Below are 23160 nucleotides of genomic sequence, written 5' to 3' on the forward strand. Positions count from 1 at the left end.
TTTTAAAAGGCCCAAAGGCTTGCTAGACCCGAAGCCGCAGGCCTTGGGAAAGGAGGCCTGGTCAAAAGCGCCGCCAGTCCGCGCAGACTCCCTGCGCGTTTCGTTCGCCTCACCACAGCGGGGAAGGGGAGCCAATCGCCTCTAAGGAACGGGAACCCAATCGCAAAGCCGAGCGTTAGGTTTCCCCCTATGGGAAGGCGGTGGCCAGCCCGGCCCCGGCCTATCAGAACGGAGAAGGGCGGGGCCGTTGTCCCGGCGGACGTCGCGGGAAGTAGAGTACTAGTTCCGGCTGCGCGCGGGTCCGTTCGTGTTCATTCGCCTCTGTGAGTTTTAACGGAGGGCTCTGGGCGGGGCCAACGGTGGGTGGCGAGTCCCCGCATGCGCCGCGCGTTGGACTCGGTCACGTGGCTTCTGAGGGGGCAACAGAAAGCACGTGTGGAAAGGGGTTGGCGCGCTCTGCGTGTACTTTATCGGTGTACTTTACCTGAGAGTAAGCCCCGGCCCCTTTGAATTCGAACGAGCCTTTCTTCCGAGTAGAGTAGACCTTGGCAGAATGGCTCTGTGTATCTCAAAGGGAGGGCAGGAAGGCAGCCTCAAGTTCATGAGGACTAGTGTTTTGTTTTGCTTTGCTTTGTTAAACTCTCAATGGGCCCGTGGGGGGTTTGCTAGACCCGAACCCGCTTCGCCAAATCGTCATGTTGACCGGCGCGGGGGATGTAGCTGGCCTCGTGAATTGCCTCAGGACTGGAGCTTTTTAGTGGTTACGTTAGTTCCTGTGGGTTTATTTCACAGTATATTGAGTTTAAATATTTGGTTGCGTGGGGGGGTATACTTTCAAGGTAATCGCAAATACAGTGGTAAAGGTAAAGGGACCCCTGACCATTAGGTCCAATCGTGGCCGACTCTGGGGTTGCGGTGCTCATCTCGCTTTATTGGCTGAGGGAGTCAGCGTACAGCTTCCGAGTCATGTGGTCAGCATGACTAATACAGTGGTACCTCGGGTTAAGTACTTAATTCGTTCTGGAGGTCCGTTCTTAACCTGAAACTGTTCTTAACCTGAAGCACCACTTTAGCTAATGGGGCCTCCCGCTGCCACCACGCCACCGGAGCAGATTTCTGTTCTCATCCTGAAGCAAAGTTCTTAACCTGAAGCAATATTTCTGGGTTAGCAGAGTCTGTAACCTGAAGCGTATGTAACCTAAGGTACCGCTGTATGTCTGCTGGGAAACAAATCCTGTGGATTTAAAGGTAAAAGGTAAAGGGGCCATTAGGTCCAGTTATGACCGACTTTGGGGTTGCGGCACTCATCTCACTTTATTGGCCAAGGGAGCCGGCGTACAGCTTCCGGGTGATGTGGCCAGCATGACTAAGCCGCTTCTGGCGAACCAGAGCAGCACACAGAAACACCGTTTACCTTCCCGCCGGAGCGGTACCTATTTATCTACTTGCACTTTGAAATGCTTTCGAACTGGTAGGTTGGCAGGAGCAGGGACTGAGCAACGGGAGCTCACCCCGTCGCGGGGATTCAAACCGCTGACCTTCTGATCGGCAAGTCCTAGGCTCTGTGGTTTAACCCACAGCGCCACCCGCGTCCCTCCTGTGTTCCTTAATTTCTGCTGTTCATTTTTAAGCAGAATAACTCCCAGAGGTCAGCGGTATTTACTGGCGCCATGGTCTAAACCACTCAGCCTCTTGGGCTTGCCGATCAGAAGGTTGGCGGTTCGAATCCCCGTGACTGGGAGAGCTCCCGTTGCTCTGTCCCAGCTCCAGCCAACCTAGCAGTTGGAAAGCACACCAGTGCAAGTAGATAAATAGGTATCGCTGCAGCGGGAATGTAAACGGCGTTTCTTTGCACTTTGGTTTTCATCATGGTGTTCCATTGCGCCAGAAGCAGTTTAGTCCTGTTGGCCACATGACCTGGAAAGCTGTCTGTGGACAAACGCCGGCTCCCTCGGCCTGAAAGCGAAATGAGTGCTGCAACCCCATAGTCGCCTTCGACTGGACTTAACCGTCCAGGGGTCATTTAAATGTAGTTTAACTGTGCACTGTTCGTTTCTGCAGTGCTTTACTGATCTTCACCGTCTCAATTTTGTGAACGTTTGTGCGGTAATCTACATCCCACTTTGAAACTTGAGTCCTCAAAGTGACGAACAACACTTAGAAAACGCAACAGATACACCAAGAAGCTCATGTTCAAAAATGAAACAATCAGGCACAGTAGGCATTAAATGCTCCTTCCCATAGGGTGGTTGCTATAAGTTGGCTCTTTGAGAGCCAGGGAGAGAACAATCCTACTGGAGGAGGCCCTGAATTTGCCTTTGCCTGCCTCCCTCACTCTTCTCTTTCCTGTCGAAGGGCAATTGGTGTCAGTTGGCCCAGGGCAGGGAAGGACCTTAGACAATCTACCTGGAGCTGTCCCTGATGTTTTCTTTGCTTGCCTCTCATTCCACAGGGTGGTTAGCATCAGTTGGTCCTGTGGTAGGCCAGCTGGCCAGGGAGGAGGGGAGATTGAGGACTTTAAAATCGCCAACAGATCCATACCAGAAGAAAATGGTTGGAAAACTCAGATAAAACAAATCAGAGGCATTGTGTAAAAAATTACATACCTGGATTCCTTATCCATAGGTTGCAAGTTGTTGTTTTTAAATTGCTTTTTAAACGTTGGGGAATTTCAGTAGGGTGCCATATCTACCCTTCTGACCATTTTAGGGTGTTTCTTGCTCTTCCTTTCATTTCAGATTAAAGAAAATGCTGCGTGGAACTTAGACAATGTAGGCTCATCCACTTAAGCTGGCTGACCGGGTGGAAGTGTATTCTCCAATCCTGTTCATGCTGATATGTAAGGTTGTTTTTATCTCTGTAAGTACATTTGAGTAAAATTTGCTTTGAAGGTTGGATTTTATGTGTTTTGAGGTGTGAAATCTTAATTTTGCTTTGCTTTAGATGTGGTTAACAATGAGGGTTCAGCCCAAAATTGAAGATGACTGCCAAGACGGTGGCGCTAAATCCTAAGAAATTCTAGCAGGGACTTCATTGGGGAGATGATCCAATACCTTGTTTAAAATATCATCTGTTTAAATATTGCTGGTCTTAATGGTTGTGGGGGGGGGGGACAATACTTCTTGTATAATGGGTCAGTGCATCTGGCTGTTAACCAGAAAGTTGGTGGTTCTAGTCTGTCTACCTAGGGCGGTTGTGGGCAGGATTCCTGCTTTTGACTAGGTGACCATCACAGTCTCTTCCAACTCTACAATTCTATGATTCTCTGAAAGTAGAAAGGATTATTATTGCTACTAATCTTTCTATGCTTCTGCTTGTATACCATGCATTTCAGGCTTGGTTACATCTCCTGTTGGTAATAAGGATAGTTTAATTGTACTTGTGCCTGGATAGGAACATACACATACTTTGTTTTTAGTTGTAGGCTTCTTGCTATGAGTAACCCGAAGTTAAAGAAAAGCAATGTGATAGAGGTCAAGTTTGTGGCAGATGAGGATGTCCTAAAGCACATTTCTGAAGATACAGGTATGAATTGCTTGTTAGTGCAAGGAAAACTTATTTACATATTTATAAAGCGGTACTACATTTCCCAGCTGGGTTTTTTAAAAAAGCAATTAGAAACTCTGGATATCTTTAAATGCCTTTAAAGTTACATATTTTTAAAAAGGAGAATTTCTGGTGCTTTTACAGATTTTCTTTTGAGTGTATGCCATAATGGAAACCCAGGTTTTTCTAAGAGACCAAAACTCTTATCCATCATCTTGTTTCTTGAAGGAGGTGACTATTCTTTGTACAGTTCCTCCCGCCACCAATTATGATCTGCTTATAGATCAGGACAGACCTTTTATTCACATTCAGAAATCTTAGGAGTGCAAGTTAATAATGTTCAGAACTGCAAGGGTATTACTATCACTAGGCCTTTGTACGCTTATCCACAATGAGCAGACTGACTAGTTTTGGTGCCTTGCCTTCAGTTGAATCCTTGCCATCTTTTGCGGAGTAATTGTTTTTGGTTGCCTTTTCTCAATAAAAACTGGCTAAGGGATTCAGTTTGCTAGAATATGCTGATTGCTTAGTATTTCTAAATGGAAATAAATATATGTTACATGCAAAGGTTCTAAGGCTGTAGTGCTTAACACTTAATAGAATACAGTGGCTGTTACTTCTGAGGAAACATACATAGGATTGTGTTGTAAGTGTGTATGCGGAGAAAGATTTGGCAGAAGCAGGAGACCTTTCTGGTTTGTTTGATACTAAAGCCTTACTGCTGCTCTTCCAGGTCATAAGGTTCGAAAGAACAAAGCTGCACAAACGCTTGATGCAAAAAGATGGGTGAAGAAAACAGACGATACTTCAGATAATGAGTCTCAGGAAACTTTTAAAGAACAGGAATATGTTTCTGTCCTAGGCATCCAAGGTATTTATGAGAAAAGGGTAACACTTTGAAAAACTTTACCCAGCTATTAGCCTTGTGAATGTTGGCTAAGAAATGGCTGTGTTCAGTAGTGATATCAATACAGTGTTATGTGGGTTGACCCACCCATTTTCACCGTAAACAATGTTTGCTCATTTAACAACATGCAAGTCCTTTGCAGTTTGGCAGATAATTGTTATAATTTCTCTTCCCACCTCCCACAAGTTTGCTTCTGAGGGTTTTTGTTTGTTTGGGTGTGTTTTAGGCTCTTTGAAAAATGGCTCCAGTGCAGGTGGCGGGGATGTCTTTCCATTCCAAACTCCAAAACGCTCTAACAAGATGGCAGAAATGGGTATGGACTGTTTTGTTCAGCAAATTAACTCTTTGATCCTAGTCTTAGGAATGAAACTGTGAAGGAATAAAACTGTTTGTTCATTCAGTTACAGAAAGGTTACTTTCTGTAATTGTTCTTACGGTTAAGCCCTTTAAAATGGGTTTTTCTCTGTAACTATTATTACTGTGTACATACTGCTTTTCAGAACCTTTAGTAAAATTGAAATTCATTGTTTGTTTAACTCTGTTCCGATTCCTTGATTTTCTTCCTCAACTAATTGCCTCACCACACTACCCAAAGCAGTGAGTTGGCTAGACCAGTAAGTGACCTGGTTCACGCTTAATGCTAAACCATGGTTTTCTTAGCCTAACTGTGGCTTGTCTGAATGAACCCAGCCCAGCAGTCTAACCATGTGCAGGTATGGTTTGTTGTTGGCTTATGAGCTTGTTGGCTTGTTGTTGGCTTGTTTTTAACTGTTGTTTGATACTATCTCCAAACCAAATAGACTTTCTTAACCATAGTTTATTTTAACCCTCCCCCACAAGCTTGACAGGCTACAAAGGCTCAAGGCAAGAGCAGCTGGAAAACAAACCAAGCTTGTGAGAAACAGATTATGGCTTATGTTGTCAACTGTAAGATAACAAATTTATTTGTATGGCTGGCTAAGCCAAATGTTGACATAGCAAGAGCATGCAAACCTGGGCTCTTGGAGAAGAGCATACAGCTGCTTTGTTGCTGTGAAGTCCTTTTGAATTTGTGTTAAACCAACCCATAGTTTGATCTAATGCAAGCACAGGCAAACTTGGCCCTCCAGATGTTTTGGGACTACAACTCGCATCATCCCTGTCTAACAGGACCAGTGGTCAGGGATGATGGGAATTGTAGTCTCAAAACATCTGGAGGGCTGAGCTTGCCTATGCCTGATCTAATGCATCATCTGAACCAGATCTGATGGTTGAACACTCTCCTCACCGCAAGCCATGGTTTGGTGTAGTGTGTCATGTGAACCAGGTCAACTGGTAACCATGGGTAAAGCAAGCCATAGCTGGGTGTTATATGCGAACATGGCCAGTAAGCTACATAGGGTATAGGGCTGTTTTTGTGAGGCAGCCACAGAGCAGATTAACTTAGCTGCTTCTCTTCCCTCCTCACCTCACAGTGCAGGCCTATTCTCTCTGCTTTGATACGGTATATCAACTGTATATCAAACACTGTAGCAGTGTTTGTCAGTGCTACTAAACAACAAAATATTGGGATATGAGCTTCACTTTCACCACATTCCTGAGAACCACATCAGTAACCGTTGTAGGTCTTGTTGAGGCTTTTGGCTTCTATTTCAGAACAGCAGCCTTTTTCTTTTGCGTAACAATCTGCTTCTGAACCTGGGAGAGTTTTAAAAAGTGTTTGTGTAGCAGCATGGTATTTGTTTCAGTTCAAATGTTTACAAGAGAAAAATCCTATGTGGTCCATGCAAGTCTTAGTGCCTGTGAATCAGCTGCAACAAATGCAACAGGGCATTTGTATCATATTGCTTGTATTACCTTTGTACCAATATTTTGGTCTCACCTTTAACACTGTAATAAATAATGACTAATGAGCAGTTTATTTCTTTAACCTCATGTTTCAACAATGGCCTACACTAGCCATCCCCATTGTAGTGCCCTCCATATGTTTCAAACTGCAGCTCCCATCAGCCCCAGTTCAAAACATCTGGAGGGCACTAGGTTGGGGAAAGTGTTTTAAATTGTATTAATATGTTGTGTGCATGCTTCTTTAATCTGGCAATTTCCTTTGTTCAAAGCCTCTGAGCTAGCTCAGACAGCAGGTAGCAATGTAAAACATGAGAAGCCGAAGGATCCTGAAAAGGGAGCAAGCACTCCTCAAAGCAGCAAGAGTAAGTTCCATTTAAGTAATAAACTAAATTATCAAATGTTTTAGTAAGAGCTGTGTTTGGTAAAAGCTGCTTTTAAAAGGTTTTGCTTTGGGGAGAATTTACGTGTAGCTTTTACACTTACTATTTCTTTTGTGGGTTATATTTTGTAGTATCTAGGATTAACACAATGGTTCTTAGCTAGGGAAGGAGAATTAGAGTATGAATGTCTTGACAATAAAGGCAGATGAATATGTGCTCTTGATTAACGTGAGCCTTAATCTGACAAGCTAGATTGCTGATTTTTGCTAAATATTTAACACACTTTTTACCTTTTCATCATAGCCATCCATGTGCCAAGGCACCTAGTTATTTGAAATGAAAGGTGGATTTTGGAATCCTGTATGTGTAGCTTTCTACTATACTTATTTATTGATTAACAAATTTGTTTTACTGCTTAAACAAAAGACCTGTAAGTAGTTTACAAATGACAATCTCAAATACTCATTTAAGATAGTGATAAAATCAAGCATTAAGACCAAGTTACATATAAAAAATTATACCTAAACCACATTCTAAAATGTTTAAGGAATGCATAACTAGTTAGTATGCAAGTTTCCACTGACAGGATGCATTTTGCTATGCAGATTAAGGGATTTCACTCCTATTCTAGCACACTTTTAAAATTGCAGGATCATAATCTGCCACGGTTCCTGTGACTGCATGATTATTGAGTGAGTGTTGAGCAAATGGCTCAGATAAACTACCTGGCAGTGACTTAAAGAAAGCCAGTTTGGCTCTTCAGTTTTCTTGGTGTGCAGTTTCTTGTCAGCTACTCATACACAATCAAAAATCTTATATGTACGTTGAGTCCCAGTTTTTAAAATATGCTGGTACTTGGGGATCATGTGTTATCTGAGAGGAGAATTTAGTTAAGATGCAATAAACATTTGGGGAATATGAAATAGTTTATTTAGGAGAGACTTGGGAAGTGGAGAAGCCTTTGCAGAAAACTCCCAGTGCTAGGCAGATTCAAAATAGTCAATATAACTTAGTTCATTCTTTTTACATGGGAAGGCACTGGATGAATTTGTCACCTGCATTATTTCTGTATAGAGATGAGGGCATTGTCCAAAGTTCAACATTATTTACAATCTGAAGTATTTTCTGGTATGAGCATCTGAAGATGCTTAGTTAAGGAAGTACAAAAGAGCTAATGTTTCTTGGTAATTTGTGACAGTCTTTGTTTAATTTCCAGAGTATTCTGCTTCAAGCAGAGGCAAGGTGGAGGTGAGTGGCAATTTTTGGTGGTTAAAAACATCAGTCATTGATGGAGAATGACCTTTATGTTTAGAATCTCCAAGTGTTGTCTTCAGTAGTTTGGCCAAATACAGGACTATCTGAGGCGGCTCTGAACATTTGTAATCCAGTATAATGCTTGAATTTACAAGCAGCAACATGCAGTGTTGCTTCCTTTGACTGATCCTAAGTGGGAGGCAGTGGAAGACAGGAGTGCCTGGCGTACTCTTGTCCATGGGGTCACGAAGAGTCGGATACGACTAAATGACTAAACAACAAGCTGGTAATAGGTAAAACTGTGCTGCTTAGCTATGTGTTTTTTGCTAAGTTTTATCCAGCAGTGGTATTCAGCTGTCAATGGTATTGGAGGGAAGACATTTTCAAGAATTTCCCCTCCCATAAATGTGACTAGGGGAGCTCCCAGACCCCGGAACAGATTTAAGCGGTGGGGCTGCAGCAGGAATGGATATAGCTGAAAATTGCTTCCCTTCCCATTCTGCTGCTTGAACCTTACTGTCAGCTGAGTGATATATAAACATTTTATCTGGATTGTACTGTTGACAAGAGATTCGAGTCATCTAGCAGAAGAATGGGCTTGCCCTTCATACTAGTTGAGACATGAGTAACTGGAGGTTTTAGGGAAAATAGCATCTCATAAATGGCCACCTACATGGATTTTTCATGACCCAACTGCTCAAGAGTTAAGATCAGCATGTACTCTCTGGCCTGTTGCTAGAACATGCTGGCTTGGCAGGTATCGCACTGCTGTTTCCCTGGAAAGATCTAACAAGTTCCCCCTCTTCCCATTTTTTAATCAGTATTGACCGCTTTTTTTAGTTCTAGAAGACATTTTATTATTGATTATGTTTGTTTTTACTGATTGTGTGACTGTTAAGTTTTAATTTAATCATATATATTCTTCAAATTGTTGTTGTAATCTGCTTTGAAAAGTTGGGTTTAAGTAACTTGAAAATATAGCTTGAAAGCTGAAAGATCAACGTGGCTTCCTGGGTATGAAGTAACTTTGAGAATAGATTGAGGGCCTTCTCGGTAGTGGCGCTCACCCTGTGGAACACCCTCCCTTCAGACGTGAAGGAAATAAGTAGCTATCCTATCTTTAAAAGGCATCTGAAGGCAGCCCTGTTCAGGGAAGTTTTTAATATTTAATGCTGTATTGTTTTTAACACTTGATTGGGAGCCGCCCAGAATGGCTAAGGAAACTCAGCCAGATGGGCAGGGTATAAAAAAAAAAAAGACTGCTTCATGCGGTCCTAGTGTTCTGCAAATATCCATAAGACATTTCCAGGTCTATTTCAAATATGAGTTCAGTCTTAATGTATTGATCTGAAATTGGTACATGATAGCTGTAAATCTGTAGATTTGGAAGAAACTAATCTAGACTGTCCCAGAAATAGAAACAAGTACAACCTGGGTTCTTAACTGACTTTGCTTGGTCTCTAGGTCTAATAATAATGAGATTCCAGAACTAGATTCTGCAGGTTACATTCAGTTTCTGTGTTTAAGGTTTTCTAAACCACCTAAACAGATAAGCTTTTATTTAGAAGATACTTCATATGCTTGCTTTATTAGCAGAGTAAAAAGAATGAATTCATGTCAAAAACACCCTACAGACTCAGGAAAAGAATTACGGGTAAGCATTTGCATTAAATTCCAGCTAATATAGTTCCGTGGTGTTTTATAAGATGAGATTTCATTCTTGTGCTCTGCCTCTTCAGTTGTGACATTAGAGTATAACAGTTTCCAGAGGAGTAGCTGTATTGCAGCAACTAATCTTGTAGCACATTGGAGTTGAATAAAACTATCATTGCATAAGCTTTTGGGATGGTATTTACCCCGAGCAAATCCAAGCTTTGCAGAAGTTCAGAAAAATTGTTGGTCAAAAAGCAAAGCAAAAAATTGGGGTCAATCCAAAGTAGACCAAATGATGACAGAGTGTGTTTGGGGACCATTAAGTTCTGGCAGATTGGGAGCAGGGGAGGAAATGAAGTGCCTGGACTCCTGAACTCCACAGCAGCATTTCAGTTGTGTCCTTCAAGTCTACATGGATAATGGGAACCCTTGGGTTAGGCCAGGGGTGGGCAACCTAAGGCCCATGGGCCGGATCCGGTCCAATCGCCTTCTCAATCCAGCCCGCGAACAGCCCGGGAATCACCATGTTTTTACATGAGTAGAATGTGTCCTTTTATTTAAAATGCATCTCTGGGTTATTTGTGGGGCATAGGAATTCATTCTCTCTCTCCCCCCCAAAATAGAGTCCGGCCCACCACATGGTCTGAGGGACGGTGGACCGGCCCACGGTTGAAAAAGGTTGCTTACCCCTGGGTTAGGAAGTGGCCTATTTTCTTGCCATATACTGTGTTCTTTACCCAGTTTCCCCCTACCTAGACTATGTTGAGGTTCTGCTGTTATTTGAGAAGGTGACTCTGTGGCTTAAACAGTGGTACCTTGGTTCTCGAACTTAATTCATTCCGGGAGTCCATTTGACTCCTGAAACCGTTCAAAAACCAAGGCACGGCTTCTGATTGGCTGCAGGAGTTTCCTGCACTCAAGTGGAAGCCGCATCAGATGTTCAGCTTCTGAAAAACGTTCGCAAACTGGAACACTTACTTCCGGGCTTCCGTCATTCGGTAGCTGATTTGTTTGACAACTAAGCTGTTCAAGAACCAAGGTACCACTGTATGTGTGTGAGGTGAAGGGAGAACTCCATTTACGATCTGTAAGGAAACAGGTGTGTGCTCTATCAATTATGCACCACTTGTAAGTGGCCTTTTTTTTCTATCCAGTATATGCAATATAAAGTTGAAGTACAAAATTTCCAGTGTACAAGATGAGTTAGGAACGGAAACTCACAAGTCTCTTGTCCAATGTTTCCTTTTTAGCTTTAAACATGTGCTCTGATACTGAAAGTGATTATTCCACTTCATGCTCCGAAGAAGAGGAAGATGACAGCTGTAAAGAAACTACAGATTATGCTGTTGATCCAAAAATGCTGGCCAGACCCCAGACATCATCTGCTCCAGCTAACAAAGAAACGCCAGCTAAGAAGCTGAAGAGAGAAGTTCCTGTGAGTGTGGATGCACTTCAGTTTGCTAATCACATTGGCTATTGCCCATAGAAATAAGGACTTCTCAAAACATTTCTACTGCCAGTTAAACATTGAATTAAATGCGGGCCCGTATCTGGCAGGAAACATTGCGGATGTGCTTAGTGGCAGTTTAATCCCAATTAGTTTTGAATCTTACAGGCTTAATTCTGCGGAAAGGCACATCATATGACTTTTGAAAGGTACACGGGAAATAATAATAAACAATAATAAATTTTTATTTATATCCCGCCCTCCCCAGCCAAAGTCGGGCTCAGGGCGGCTAACAAAAAAATAATAATACAACATTCTAAAATCATTTCATTATAAAATTAATTCAAATCAAGTTGGTGGCAACCATTGGGCTAGAGTTCTGTGAAGATTGCCAAAGGAGGGAGTCAGGCTGTGCCCTGGCTAAAGGCTTGGTAGAACAGCTCTGTCTTGCAGGCCCTGCGGAAAGATGTCAAGTCCCGCAGGGCCCTAGTCTCTTGTGGCAGAGCGTTCCACCAGATCGGAGCCTTTCTGCCTATTTCCTTGGGCTTGTCAAGGCAGGAGATGCTGTCCCAGATTTACATATAAAGACCCCTAAGTGTGATATATGAGGTTTTATACAGCTTGGGACCTGCACCATCCAAGGAGAGCATTCTCCCATACAGGCCTCCATGTTGTGTTGAGATCAGGGATGCAGGCCCTTCTGATGGTCCCATATTTCATTGGAGGTAGCTTATGCTGTACCATGAATTAGGGCTTTCTTGGGGAGAGGGGTGCCATAATTATAGCATTCCTTCCTCTCTGAAATGTGGTGAACACTGACTCGTGTATTTTAGGTACCTGCTGAGGACACATGATGGACATTAATTTTTGAGCCCATTGTTTCAGTATTCTGTAATTTATAGTGATTTGAATGGGTTGATACAGATTTTTATTGTTTTGTTTTGTTTAAAGAACCCTCTGGAATTGCATATGACAATGAAGACAATGTGCCTCTTTACTTAGATTTAAGTCCCTGTGTGTGCAATGGAATTTATTCACAGGTAGGGGTTTCTGGGATTGCAGCCTAACAGTAGTGCTATTGCATGTCTACTTGGAAGCCTTAACTGAGTGTCTTGCATTTACTCCCAAGTAAGTTTGCATAAGTTACCTTCCAGCGGGAAGGTAAGTTACCTTCCAGTGGGAAGGTAAACGGCGTTCCGTGTGCTGCGCTGGCTCGCCAGATGCAGCTTGTCATGCTGGCCATGTGACCCGGAAGTGTCTGCGGACAGCGCTGGCTCCCGGCCTATAGAGTGAGATGAGCGCACAACCCTAGAGTCTGGCAAGACTGGCCTGTACGGACAGGGGTACCTTTACCTTTTACCTTTACGTTTGCATAGGATTATATCCTTAGTCTATGATAAACTTTGTTGTATACTTTTTGCCTCATTATAGAAGGCAACTTCTTGACTAAGGGATAATGATTGTGAGGTAGTTATGCATGAAATAACATGTGTGTTTAGAAATTTTCCTTTTCTTCTCAATTTGCTGCTACCCCTTTTCCCCTTCCCCTGTTACTGAAGCAGCTTCCCACTGTGCGTTTCTCTCTTCCCGCAGAGTAATTTGGTGGAAGAGTATTTTGAAGCACATAGCAGTTCCAAGGTTTTAACTTCTGACCGAACACTTCAGAAGCTACAGAAAGAGAAAATGGATCAGGTACCGTATGTGCTATGAGGGACTATTTGTATTAGAATTTCCTTTTGAGGTCTTTGTTCAGAGAAACTTCTAGCAACCGTCTCTGTGCTTGTTCTTGGATGGACCCAGTGGTTGGTTCATTGGTTGGTTGGTTGGTTGATTTTACCTTATTGGTGGTAGCACAGTTTGAGTTGTAATGCTGAAAACAGTGAGAAATACCGTACTTTTTGCTCTATAAGACTCACTTTTTCCCTCCTAAAAAGTAAGGGGAAATGTCTGTGCGTCTTATGGAGCAAATGCAGGCTGTGCAGCTATCCCAGACGCCAGAACAGCAAGAGGGATTGCTGCTTTCACTGCGCAGCGATCCCTCTTGCTGTTCTGGCTTCTGAGATTCAGAATTTTTTTTTTTTTTCCTCCTCCAAAAACTAGGTGCATCTTGTGGTCTGGTGCGTCATATAGAGCGAAAAATACGGTACTTTGCAGTGAAAAGGGGTTGGTTAAGCTAGAAGAGGGGTGTGGAACTTCTGGCCTGCAGGCCCTTCTTGCCTCGCCGCCTTGGCCCACAAGGGCATTTCCCACAAACTATGCCCACCCGCCAATCAGCTTGCATCACTGTTGATGTCAGCTGGTGGGCAGGACCTTTTTGGAAAGCCCATCCAGCCATCCCACATTGATCTCATCCACTCCCAAAAAGGATCAGCATGGAGAAGGCTTTCCAGCCTGCTTTCGTTGCATGTGCAGCAAACGCAAGCAGACCTGGGTTTTTTCTTCATTGCTTTGTAATGGAGCAGTCCCTGCCAAAGCCAATGTCTGCTTTAGAAATCATCTCTGGCCAGTGTTCGAAACTCACATTGTTCTAGGGCGCATTTTGCGACAGGGAATTTCATTAGCGCAAGCAGTTTCTGAGCTCTGGGCGCAGTACCGCACCTAAGATTTCAGATTAAAACTGCAGAGTGGAAGGAAAGGAGGACCTTTTTCTGCTTCCCCACTTCCAGGTACTCTCTGAAGACTGGAGAAGAGACCCTCTTAAGAATACTAGGGGGGTAGGCAGGGGAAGGACTAGATCGTGTGAAAAATGAACATATTTTAGCTGCAGTTCATTCATTTTCAACTTCACATTTTTGTTATTAAAAAAGTGTGCCTAGACATTCTGTTGTTGCGCCCATAACTTAACTTTAAGGTGCCATTGAGCTCCTAGCCTTCATATCTCAGTTTCTAACACTGGCTCTGGCAGATACTGCTCCATCATGCAATGCTGAAGAAACAGGCACTTCTTTCCCTGCTGAGACAGAAAAGTGGGGCGTGGCTGAAAACAGGTACCTTTTGCAGCAATTTCTTCCACCCTGTTTTAACTAGAAATGTATTGCTTCACTTCTTTCAGCCCTGCACCTATTCTAATGGCTTATTTTTCCCTTCCTGGTCTAGGAGTCCCTGCAGAACATCTTGAATAAAGTACCTGTTGCTTTTGCTTCTGAATGTGAGGCATTAACCAAGCAACATGAATCTCTCTTTTACAAATGGATGTTGCAACTGCAGTAAGTATCTGGTGGGCTTCTGTAAGAACATGCAATATACAATGTTCTCTTGAAACAAATTGAAGTTGTAATTAAGCCTAATTGTTTCTTAGGCTCGGAAATAGTTTCCATTGAACAAAACCACATTCACTTCCCATGGTACAGTTAATGTATTTTCTGGAATTGAGTGTGGGAGTCATAAAGCCACGGCAAAGGCTTGTAATATTGCAGGGTGCCCCCTGACCTCGGCTGACCAGGACTCTGAGCTCTACAATGTATTGGAATGTATTGACCTTAAATGGAGTTGTGTTTCCTCTGGGCAGTGATGACCCTATATGGTGTGGGTGGGTTTAAGCCATGACCGGATGTAAGTAACGTGAGACATTGGCAAATGGCCATGCGGCTGGAGAGAACAAAGGATAATAAAAGTGACCGGAGAGGGAGAAGTCGTCTGAATGAGCTGCCCTCAGTCCATGGAAATATTGCTGGCTCTCTGTGTCTTTATTTTATGCTAAACAAGCGCCATTTGTAACGGCTGGCTCCGACAGTTGAGGTCTTTATAAAAGGAACCTCATGTGGATGATGTTTGAGGGATGGAAATGCTTTCAGCCTGGTTTCTTTAGCGGATAGGAAACTATCTCGTATAAAGCAGTCACAAATCTTCTGGGTAATAGCTATTGGTTTTCTATAACAGAAAAGTAAATGGGATTTAAATAGATTCTAGATTGTAAAGGTCTATTAGCTAATTGTCATAGCCACTTCCCAGATTGAATATATGGGAGAGAAGTGCAGATTGGGTGCTGTTCACAATACGGCTGCACTTATTTCCATTCCACTGAAGACACTGCAAGTTGACATCAGGAAAATAAACAGATAATAGGCATAGATGCTGCTTTTAGCATTTATGATGCAGAACTGAAGCCAAATGTAAGTGTAGGGCCCTTATTACATTTCTGTTCTCCAAGTTGCTCATTGCTCTCCCCAGCACCACCATTTTATCTTCACAACAACCCTGTGAGGTTGGTTTGTCCTAGAGAACTTAATGGGTGGGTAGGGATATGTATATACATCTCTCCGGTGTGACACTGTAACCTCTACGTCACATCAACTCTCAATGTTTATCACTTGCAGGTTAAAAAAAAGTAGGCCCATACAGTAGTTTTGTTGCATACAGTGGTACCTCGTGTTACGGACGGGATCCGTTCTGGAGGCCCATCTGTAATGTGAGATGCCCATAACTTGAAGCGCTGTGTCTGCGCAGGCGCACGGCCCGATTTGATGCTTCTGCGCAGGCATGAAGCACAATTTAGCGCTTCTGTGCAGCCTTGAGTAGCGAAACCCGGAAGTAACCTGTTCCGGTACTTCCGGGTTGCCGCGGGACGTAACGCGAAAAGGCGCAACATGAAGCAGACGCAACACGAGGTATGACTGTACAGTGGTACCTCAGGTTACATACGCTTCAGGTTACAGACTCTGCCAACCCAGAAATATTACCTCGGGTTAATAACTGCAGGATGAGAACAGAAATCGTGCAGCAGTGGCAGCAGGAGGCCCCATTAGCTAAAGTGGTGCTTCAGGTTAAGAACAGTTTCAGGTTAAGAACAGACCTCCGGAACGAATTAAGTTCTTAACCCGAGGTACCACTGTACTCTGCTTCAGAATTGGAATTATCTCTGTTCCCTCTTCCTCTGCTGCTTTGCAAGTAGGCAGAAAACAAACATGGCAGTGGGAATCTCATCTTTCCACTGAGCATTTTGTTTTGCTTTTCAGGACTGGAAAAGGATCGGAGATTTCTTCAAAGATACTAAATTTAAACAAACTTCAATTGTTGTTGTTATTATTCAGAAATGAAGACGAAATAAGTGTTTACAAAGAAAAAACAAAAACAGTTCTAACTGTCAGAATAACAAAAAGTAAACTACCGCTCTCGATAAGAACACTTTCAATAGGTTATGCGCTATATTGTAAATTTCAGTGATGTTTTCTCTCTTGCAGCCTAGGATTCAATATTGTGCTATATGGATTAGGTTCAAAGAAAGCTCTGTTGGAGAATTTTCGCATTTCTCTTCTGCAAGATTCTGTTCATATTGTTGTGAATGGGTTCTTCCCCAGCATCACCGTGAAATCGGTAAGGAAAAAAAGACATATATGCATGCATGCATTCAGAGAAGTAAACAAAAGCTTCAATACAGACTGCATGGTTTATTAATAGGTTACTGTTATTTAGAACACAGCTCAAATGAAGTTGGTTTACATTCGGTTCACCTCTTAATTCTAGCAGACAAAGGCTCCAGTACATAAAGGCAGTCCATGGTTTTGGTTTGCTTTGACTTCCTATATGGGTCTTCATTTGCAAATGCTGTTCATATGAAAGGGCAAGTTGCACTGGTTGGAACGTAGAAAAACCTGCCTAATGTGTGTTTTAAGTTTATACTTAATAAACCTGCTAAGGATTGTTTCAGATATTGCGAAGTTTGTATATGGAAGGCTCTTCTGTGTATTGTATGTGTGGATGTTTTCGCTACATGTTGCTTTCAATATAGGAATTCTGTGAAATAGTCTTAATATTGAGACAGCTGTTTTTAACTTGAGTTAAGCTCTCTTTGAAAAACCATGCTTAAAAAACAACAACACAGTTCCAAAGGAAAATGGTGACCTGCTGTTTTTCTGTGGCAGATTCTTAATTCCGTAACAGAGGAGGTGCTGGATCACGTGGGCACTTTTCGCAGCCCCCAGGATCAGCTGGACTTGATTGTGAAAAGATTTAAAGAAGGTAATACAGATGGGCCAATATATTAGACATTCGGAGTCTTCCTAAGTTAAAAAAAAAAAGATTGGATGAAACTAATGTTTTGGTTTACTCATATATTTATTGCCTGTTCAAATACAGTGATTATAAAGGTGCTTATTCTGGCAATTCATCTAGGATGCAATACCAATTTGTAAAACATGGGACTTGCTCCAGTAGGCTCTGAGTTATTGCTGTGGGTCTACACATTATAGCTGGGATTGATAACTAGGCATTAGTTTCAACTAAACAGTTGTGCAGTTCAGTCCCACCTTGATAGTGCAACAGTATTTTATGCAATTATCAGCACAGATCTAGACTTTGAGTCTAGATTTGAGTGGGGATGTTGCTCAGTGATCAAATGAAATGAGTGGAGTTTTTTTTTAATAAGAAGTTTTATTGATTTTCAGTGAATAAACACAATTAAAAAGAGTTTTCCCCATCCCAATTTTGTTTTTTAAAAAAACTAGCTTGGAAGCTAACTAGTTGTGGAAATGCATTACAGTACTTGCAAAAGGATAGCAGAATTTGGGGCGGTGTGCGTTATTAGGTTGTTGTTTTTATTTTTATTATATATACAGTGGTACCTCGGGTTACATACGTTTCAGGTTACAGATGCTTCAGGTTACAGACTCCGCTAACCCAGAAATATTACCTCGGGTTAAGAACTTTGCTTCAGGATGAGAACAGAAATCGTGCTCCAGTGGCGCAGGAGGCCCCATTAGCTAAAGTGGTGCTTCAGGTTAAGAACAATTTCAGGTTAAGAACGGACCACCAGAATGAATTAATTAGTTAACCCGAGGTACCACTGTACTTAGAAGTACTAAAAGGAGGAATAGAAGGTTGGAGCAAACACGTTAATCCGACATTTTGCCCGATGATCTCATCATCCCCCTGAGGGGTTTTTTTAAAGCAAAATTCTTCACATTCAGTTCATTTCCCAGTCTCTGTGGTACTGAATCTAAAAAATGCAAGTGATGAGAGAAGTTTTTAAAACAAAATTTTGGGTGGGAATCTGGATTACAAAATATTGTAGCATGGGTTAAAATGGAATTCTTTTATTCAGAATACATGTTTGCATTACTAGCCATGAATCTTGGATTCCTGGACACATAAATATAGGTTGTTTTTACCTGAATGACTGGTCCTGTGATTTTTAGAGGTGATGAACAGCCACAGAAAGCTTGTCAGCATTTGGCTGCAGCTAGGTGACTTTCCTACTTCCTTGACACCCTGTTTTTAACCCTTGCACTTCTTCTCATTTGCCAGATCCTTCGCTGGAGCTCTACCTGCTCATCCACAACTTGGACAGTCCAACATTGAGAGGAGACAAAAACCAACAAATCCTAGCACAACTGTCATCTCTTTCTAATATCTACCTCATAGCATCTATTGACCATATTAATGCACCACTCAGTGAGTTTTTAGGCCTTTCAGCCCTCTAGCTTGAAAAATCCATCTTGGTCAGTGGGAACATCTGTTTGGTACATATGTAATGCATTCTGTGGCCATATTTAGATGCATTTCTTAACCATGGTTTCGTATTATAGCTGAACACAAGCTTGCTCACAAACCAGGTATTAGCATTACGTACCCAGGTGTTAGTCATTAATAGTTATGGAGTCCACATGGCATCTTAGACCAATTGAGTTTGTGGTGTTGGGCACACTGGTGTTCCAACTTGAACTGTTTACAGGAAGGGTGGGGAACCGCCAGCCTCTCCTCCTTGTTCCCACTGTGTTTTCCCACACAGAGCCTGAGATTTGGGGAGCATCCTCCCACCCCTCTCAAAAATCTCCACATAAAGTGGAGTTACATAATTTTTACTTTTTCTTTCTTTTCTGCTCTTGTAGTGTGGGATCAAGCAAAGCAAAGCATGTATAATTGGTTGTGGTATGAAACGACCACTTACAGTCCTTATGTAGAAGAAACATCCTTTGAGAACTCCCTCTTGATACAGCAATCCGGGTCTTTGGCTTTGAGCTCTCTCACTCATGTTCTGCACAGTCTCACTCCTAATGCAAGGTAAGAACTCTTCTGTGATGTTCAAGTGTTGGGGACCTTCAGCTGCGACCAGGGGGCTAATTCTTGGGTACTGGGGCTGATTTTTCATATTACAAATAGGGAAACAAGACCTGAATGCTATTTTCCTAGTGCCTTGAGTTCATGTTGCCTAATATTTGCTAGAAACACAGCAGTGGGAGACTCCAGATCTTTCCCTGCTATATTGTAGAATCTACAGTGTAGATCATGACTAATATAGCCCTACAGATTATCTTCATTTTCCCTTTTGTTTTCTCACAGAAGGATTATGCTGTATCAACAGAAATGATGTTTTCCACACAAAATAATTAGTATAGCTGATGGGAGATTTAAAAAAAAGGTTTTCCTCAGAAGGAAGTCTGTAGTTGGGAATAAATGTGGATTTTCAGCAAGGGAGTAAAGGGAGGGGCAGCAAAAGCTTTGGTACACAACAGAGGGAGCTGTTCCAGTTCTGGGTGGAATCACAGCAGAAAGTACAAAGCCAAGAACAGAAATAGGATGTTAAAAGTGGTTGCATGCACAATTAAGCCCTTTTTATTTTCAAAACATGTACTCTCCCATATTGTAAGTTACGTTTCTAGTCTTGTTTAAAGATACTTCTTTTTCTTATCAGGGGGATTTTCAGACTTTTGGCAGAATATCAATTGGAAAATAAGGATAACACCTCATACCCAGGTAACTCAACAGACACGAATTCTTAATTCTTTCTGGAGGTCAAACTAGGGTAGCACTAGGATATGAACTTTAGCCTAAGTCATGGATTCTGAGCACAATGCCTATATAAATGTGATTGTTGTAAACAAAAATTGCCCTTTTCCCTTATGGGGCATCCAAGAGCCCGTATAGAGTCCTTACATAGGTTCCTTATTGGTAGGAGAAGATAACAGATGCCAACCAGAGAATATTGAGAAGTAAAGCAGCTAGTAAGCCTGATCTTTATTGATCTGTTGCAACAGGGTGCTCCCCTCACCCGCAGGAGAGAGGAGGAACCCAGAAAAATGGTGTGCAAGGCCTTATAAAGACTTCTGAAATTGCCACCCCGTAGATCAAGACCACCCCCAGAAACATCATACATACATCACAGAAGTCGTGTAACCTAAGACCAACCCTCAGATACATCATACCTACATCACAGAAAAGGTGGTCATAAAACAGAAATTTGAATGTTGTTTTTCTCCTGTCCTCTGTTATTTCCTGTCTGGCAGGTTACTTGATTGGATTGCCTGGGTAGCCTGGCCAGTCTTTTGTAAGGATAAATACTTAGTTCCTGGTCCATGTCACAGGCTCACACCCTATTCATATCTTAAATGTGCCCTTAAGACAGGATTTGTGTGGAAAGAGACAATGGGGAGGTTTCCACTTTGACTTTGCAGAGAAAACATTTGCTCAGTTTAGGAATCAAAATGGCTCCAGGTTGGTCTTCCTGTGCTGATCCATGTACGTGCTTGGTTGGTACGCTTATGAACATTACCATATATCTAAGACCATAAAATTCCTATCACATGATGAAACTTCTGTTTTATGTGAGTATCAATTGGTACTGGGCATGTGGACACTTGCTGCAACAATTCATCTGAGTGGGTGAGATTGTAAGCTCTTCCAGTTGTCATGAAACTGCATTGCTTTGAGCTGAATGAGAGGACCAGACTAGGGACTGAAGTGAACAATATTTGAGAGCAGTCTTAGAAGCCTTGCTTTCAGTGCTATCTCAGGTAGGAAAAGATCCAGAAAGGACAAGTTTTGAGGAAATCAACCTCTTCCCCCATTTTTCGAATTGAAATTTTGAGGGAACACAAGGCTGGGGGGACATTTCTAGTGCATGGCTTTCTCAAAGAAAAATATTCATACTACCTTTTGAATAAAACCTCCTTCAAGCATCATACAGATCTCATTAGCAACATTGATCTTCATTTGAGCAAGACCTCGTTTTTAATCCTAGGCGTTCTATTACTTCTATTCCCTGCTAGGACTTTCCTTCCAAGATTTCTACCAGCAATGTCGGGAAGCATTCCTGGTCAATAGTGACCTAACTCTCAGGGCTCAGCTCACAGAATTCAGGGATCACAAGCTCATTAGGACTAAGAGGGTGAGTGAAGCTGCTATAGACATGCTAATGTGACTATTTGTTTAACAATGCCTATGCTGCAGAAAAAATCAGAGTGTATGATTCTGGGTACAGGGTGAATGACAATAGAACTACAATTAAATATTTGTGGTGTTTATTAATAGACAGAAGTATCACATGTGTGTTCATGGTATTGAAAACAAGCCAAAGGTTGCTTATACTATTGTGAAAGTTGCCATCCAAAATGTGGAAGCAGTCTTCTACAAATTTCTGCTAGGACATTGGATCGTGCCTTTTGAGGAGGAAATGTGCTTTAGTTTGTTCTAGTCACGTTGCATAACTTGAGAGGGCAAATCCCTATCAGTGCATGACTGCTAGTTGGATTGAACAAAAATGCTTTATTATTCTTATGCCTCAGAACTAATCGAAATAGTGTGCTTGTTTTCAGGGTGCTGATGGAGTTGAATATTTATTAATTCCTGTGGACGCTGGGACCTTGACTGACTTTTTACAGAAAGATAATGACATTTGAAGGCTCTGAAATGTGCAGTAGCAATTGCTCTCAAGAGCTGCTGGAATACTGCCTACAGTGTAGTCAATTTTCAGATCTCAGGAGTTTTTATCTGCCTGTAATAATTGAGTAAAGCATTGTTTGTGCAAAGCCAATTTTTAGATATATCTAAAACTGCTTAGGTTTTCCACTTTGGATGACGATTTCCTCCTTTGTATTCCATTACAAAGAAAATGTGACATAGGAATGTGCCTTTCTGCTCATGAAGTAACTTGTGCTTGGAAAATACACATTGTTGGCTGTTAGCAGCTTAAGTTTTTCAACAATGAATGAGTATGTCATATTTACAGACTACCTTATTGGTTTTCTAATATGTGCCGTGTGAGATGGAGAGGTGCCTGTACTTGGGCAAAGCAAAATACAAACACCAGAGACCCAGGTTATTTTGGACAAGTTTGTTGACGTTTTAGCCTTCATTGGTATACAAGCCATTGTAAAGTTAATAATAAGCTGGCACCTGTCTCTGCAATGTAAAGAAAATGGCAGCTATGCTGATTTTTCAAACCAACTTTCTTAATGATAATGTCAGAAGTAATGAGAGATAGTATTTGGGGTTTTTTAAAAAATCTGAATAAAAATGTGTAGTTGTGCAACAGTGGGTTTTTTTTTGTATGGTTCTAAATAAAACACAGTTTATGGTCCTGGCGAAGACTTGTATTTGAAAAAACATCAACTGAAATGGCAGAAGAGGTGCTGTTGAGCGGGTGGAGTGATCAAATGTCCCTTCTTGCGCCAGGTAATGGGTGGTGGTGTCACTACATTCGTGCAGCCCTTGTGTGAGCTGGCAGAAGTGCTGCTGTAGAGCCAGTGGAAGATCCTGAAATGGGGCAGGATTTGTTAGTCCCCGAGCGCTTTCCAGTTCCGACATGTGATAATGTAAGGGCCCAATCAAGGCAGAATTCATCCTCCCGCTACTGCTGCATAAAGTCCATGCCATCAACAGCTGGAGTTTGGACTCATCCCTTACTCAGAAGTTCAAATCCCACTAAATTCAATGGAGCTTATTCCAAAATAAATGTTCATGGGATTGCAGCCTAAATTAAATATTGCTGGTTCTGACATCGAAGTGATCAACCCCTGACAGTTCAATGACCATTAGACCATTGAAAGTTTGTTTGAAAAAGTTCTGAGATGTGCATCTTCATGTACTACATAAATCATTGGTTTAGCTTATTTTTTGTCTTACAATTTCCAGGATAAAAAAGCTAGCTGTCAGGTAGAAGTGCTTTCTTTGGGGGGGGGGAGGGGAGAGAGATTCCTTGCACAGCATAAAATTCCCAAAGTGAAGTTGAGAAATAGTTCTTTCCTAAAATTCCTGATTAATTTTTGTGCTAAGGTGACCAATCAAAGCGTGATTTTAGCTGCAACCCTGTGAACCTACCCAGAAGTCCTCTTTGGGGCCCCACAAATGGTGTTACGTTGCTAGTGCCTCTTTGCTTTGGTGCCCTTATAGTACTCCGTCAGGTAATTACACTTCTGGGAAGCAAATGCCTC

At 42.1% G+C, this 23160-nt stretch overlaps 1 protein-coding gene across 4 annotated transcripts; it reads left to right on the forward strand.

Moving 5' to 3' along the window:
* The first annotated feature begins 226 nt into the window (after positions 1-226).
* Positions 227-22307, forward strand: ORC2 (origin recognition complex subunit 2). Of its 4 annotated transcripts, none has more exons than XM_053361099.1 (18): positions 227-323; positions 2739-2859; positions 3419-3525; positions 4280-4417; positions 4680-4766; positions 6550-6642; positions 7877-7908; positions 9508-9568; positions 10818-11002; positions 12608-12706; positions 14111-14220; positions 16195-16327; positions 16876-16972; positions 18257-18403; positions 18841-19012; positions 19644-19705; positions 20998-21116; positions 21544-22307. In XM_053361099.1, the coding sequence occupies exons 3-18, from the start codon at positions 3435-3437 to the stop codon at positions 21625-21627; spliced, it is 1710 nt and encodes a 569-aa protein (XP_053217074.1). In that variant the 5' UTR covers positions 227-323; positions 2739-2859; positions 3419-3434; the 3' UTR covers positions 21628-22307. The 4 variants fall into 4 exon arrangements, with proteins under 4 accessions (XP_053217074.1, XP_053217100.1, XP_053217090.1 ...); XM_053361125.1 differs by having other exon boundaries at positions 9511-9568; XM_053361115.1 differs by having other exon boundaries at positions 2739-2839.
* Positions 22308-23160: the final 853 nt, after the last annotated feature.

Source organism: Podarcis raffonei, chromosome 1 (genome assembly GCF_027172205.1).
Source record: "Podarcis raffonei isolate rPodRaf1 chromosome 1, rPodRaf1.pri, whole genome shotgun sequence".
Taxonomy (NCBI): Eukaryota; Metazoa; Chordata; class Lepidosauria; order Squamata; family Lacertidae; genus Podarcis; species Podarcis raffonei.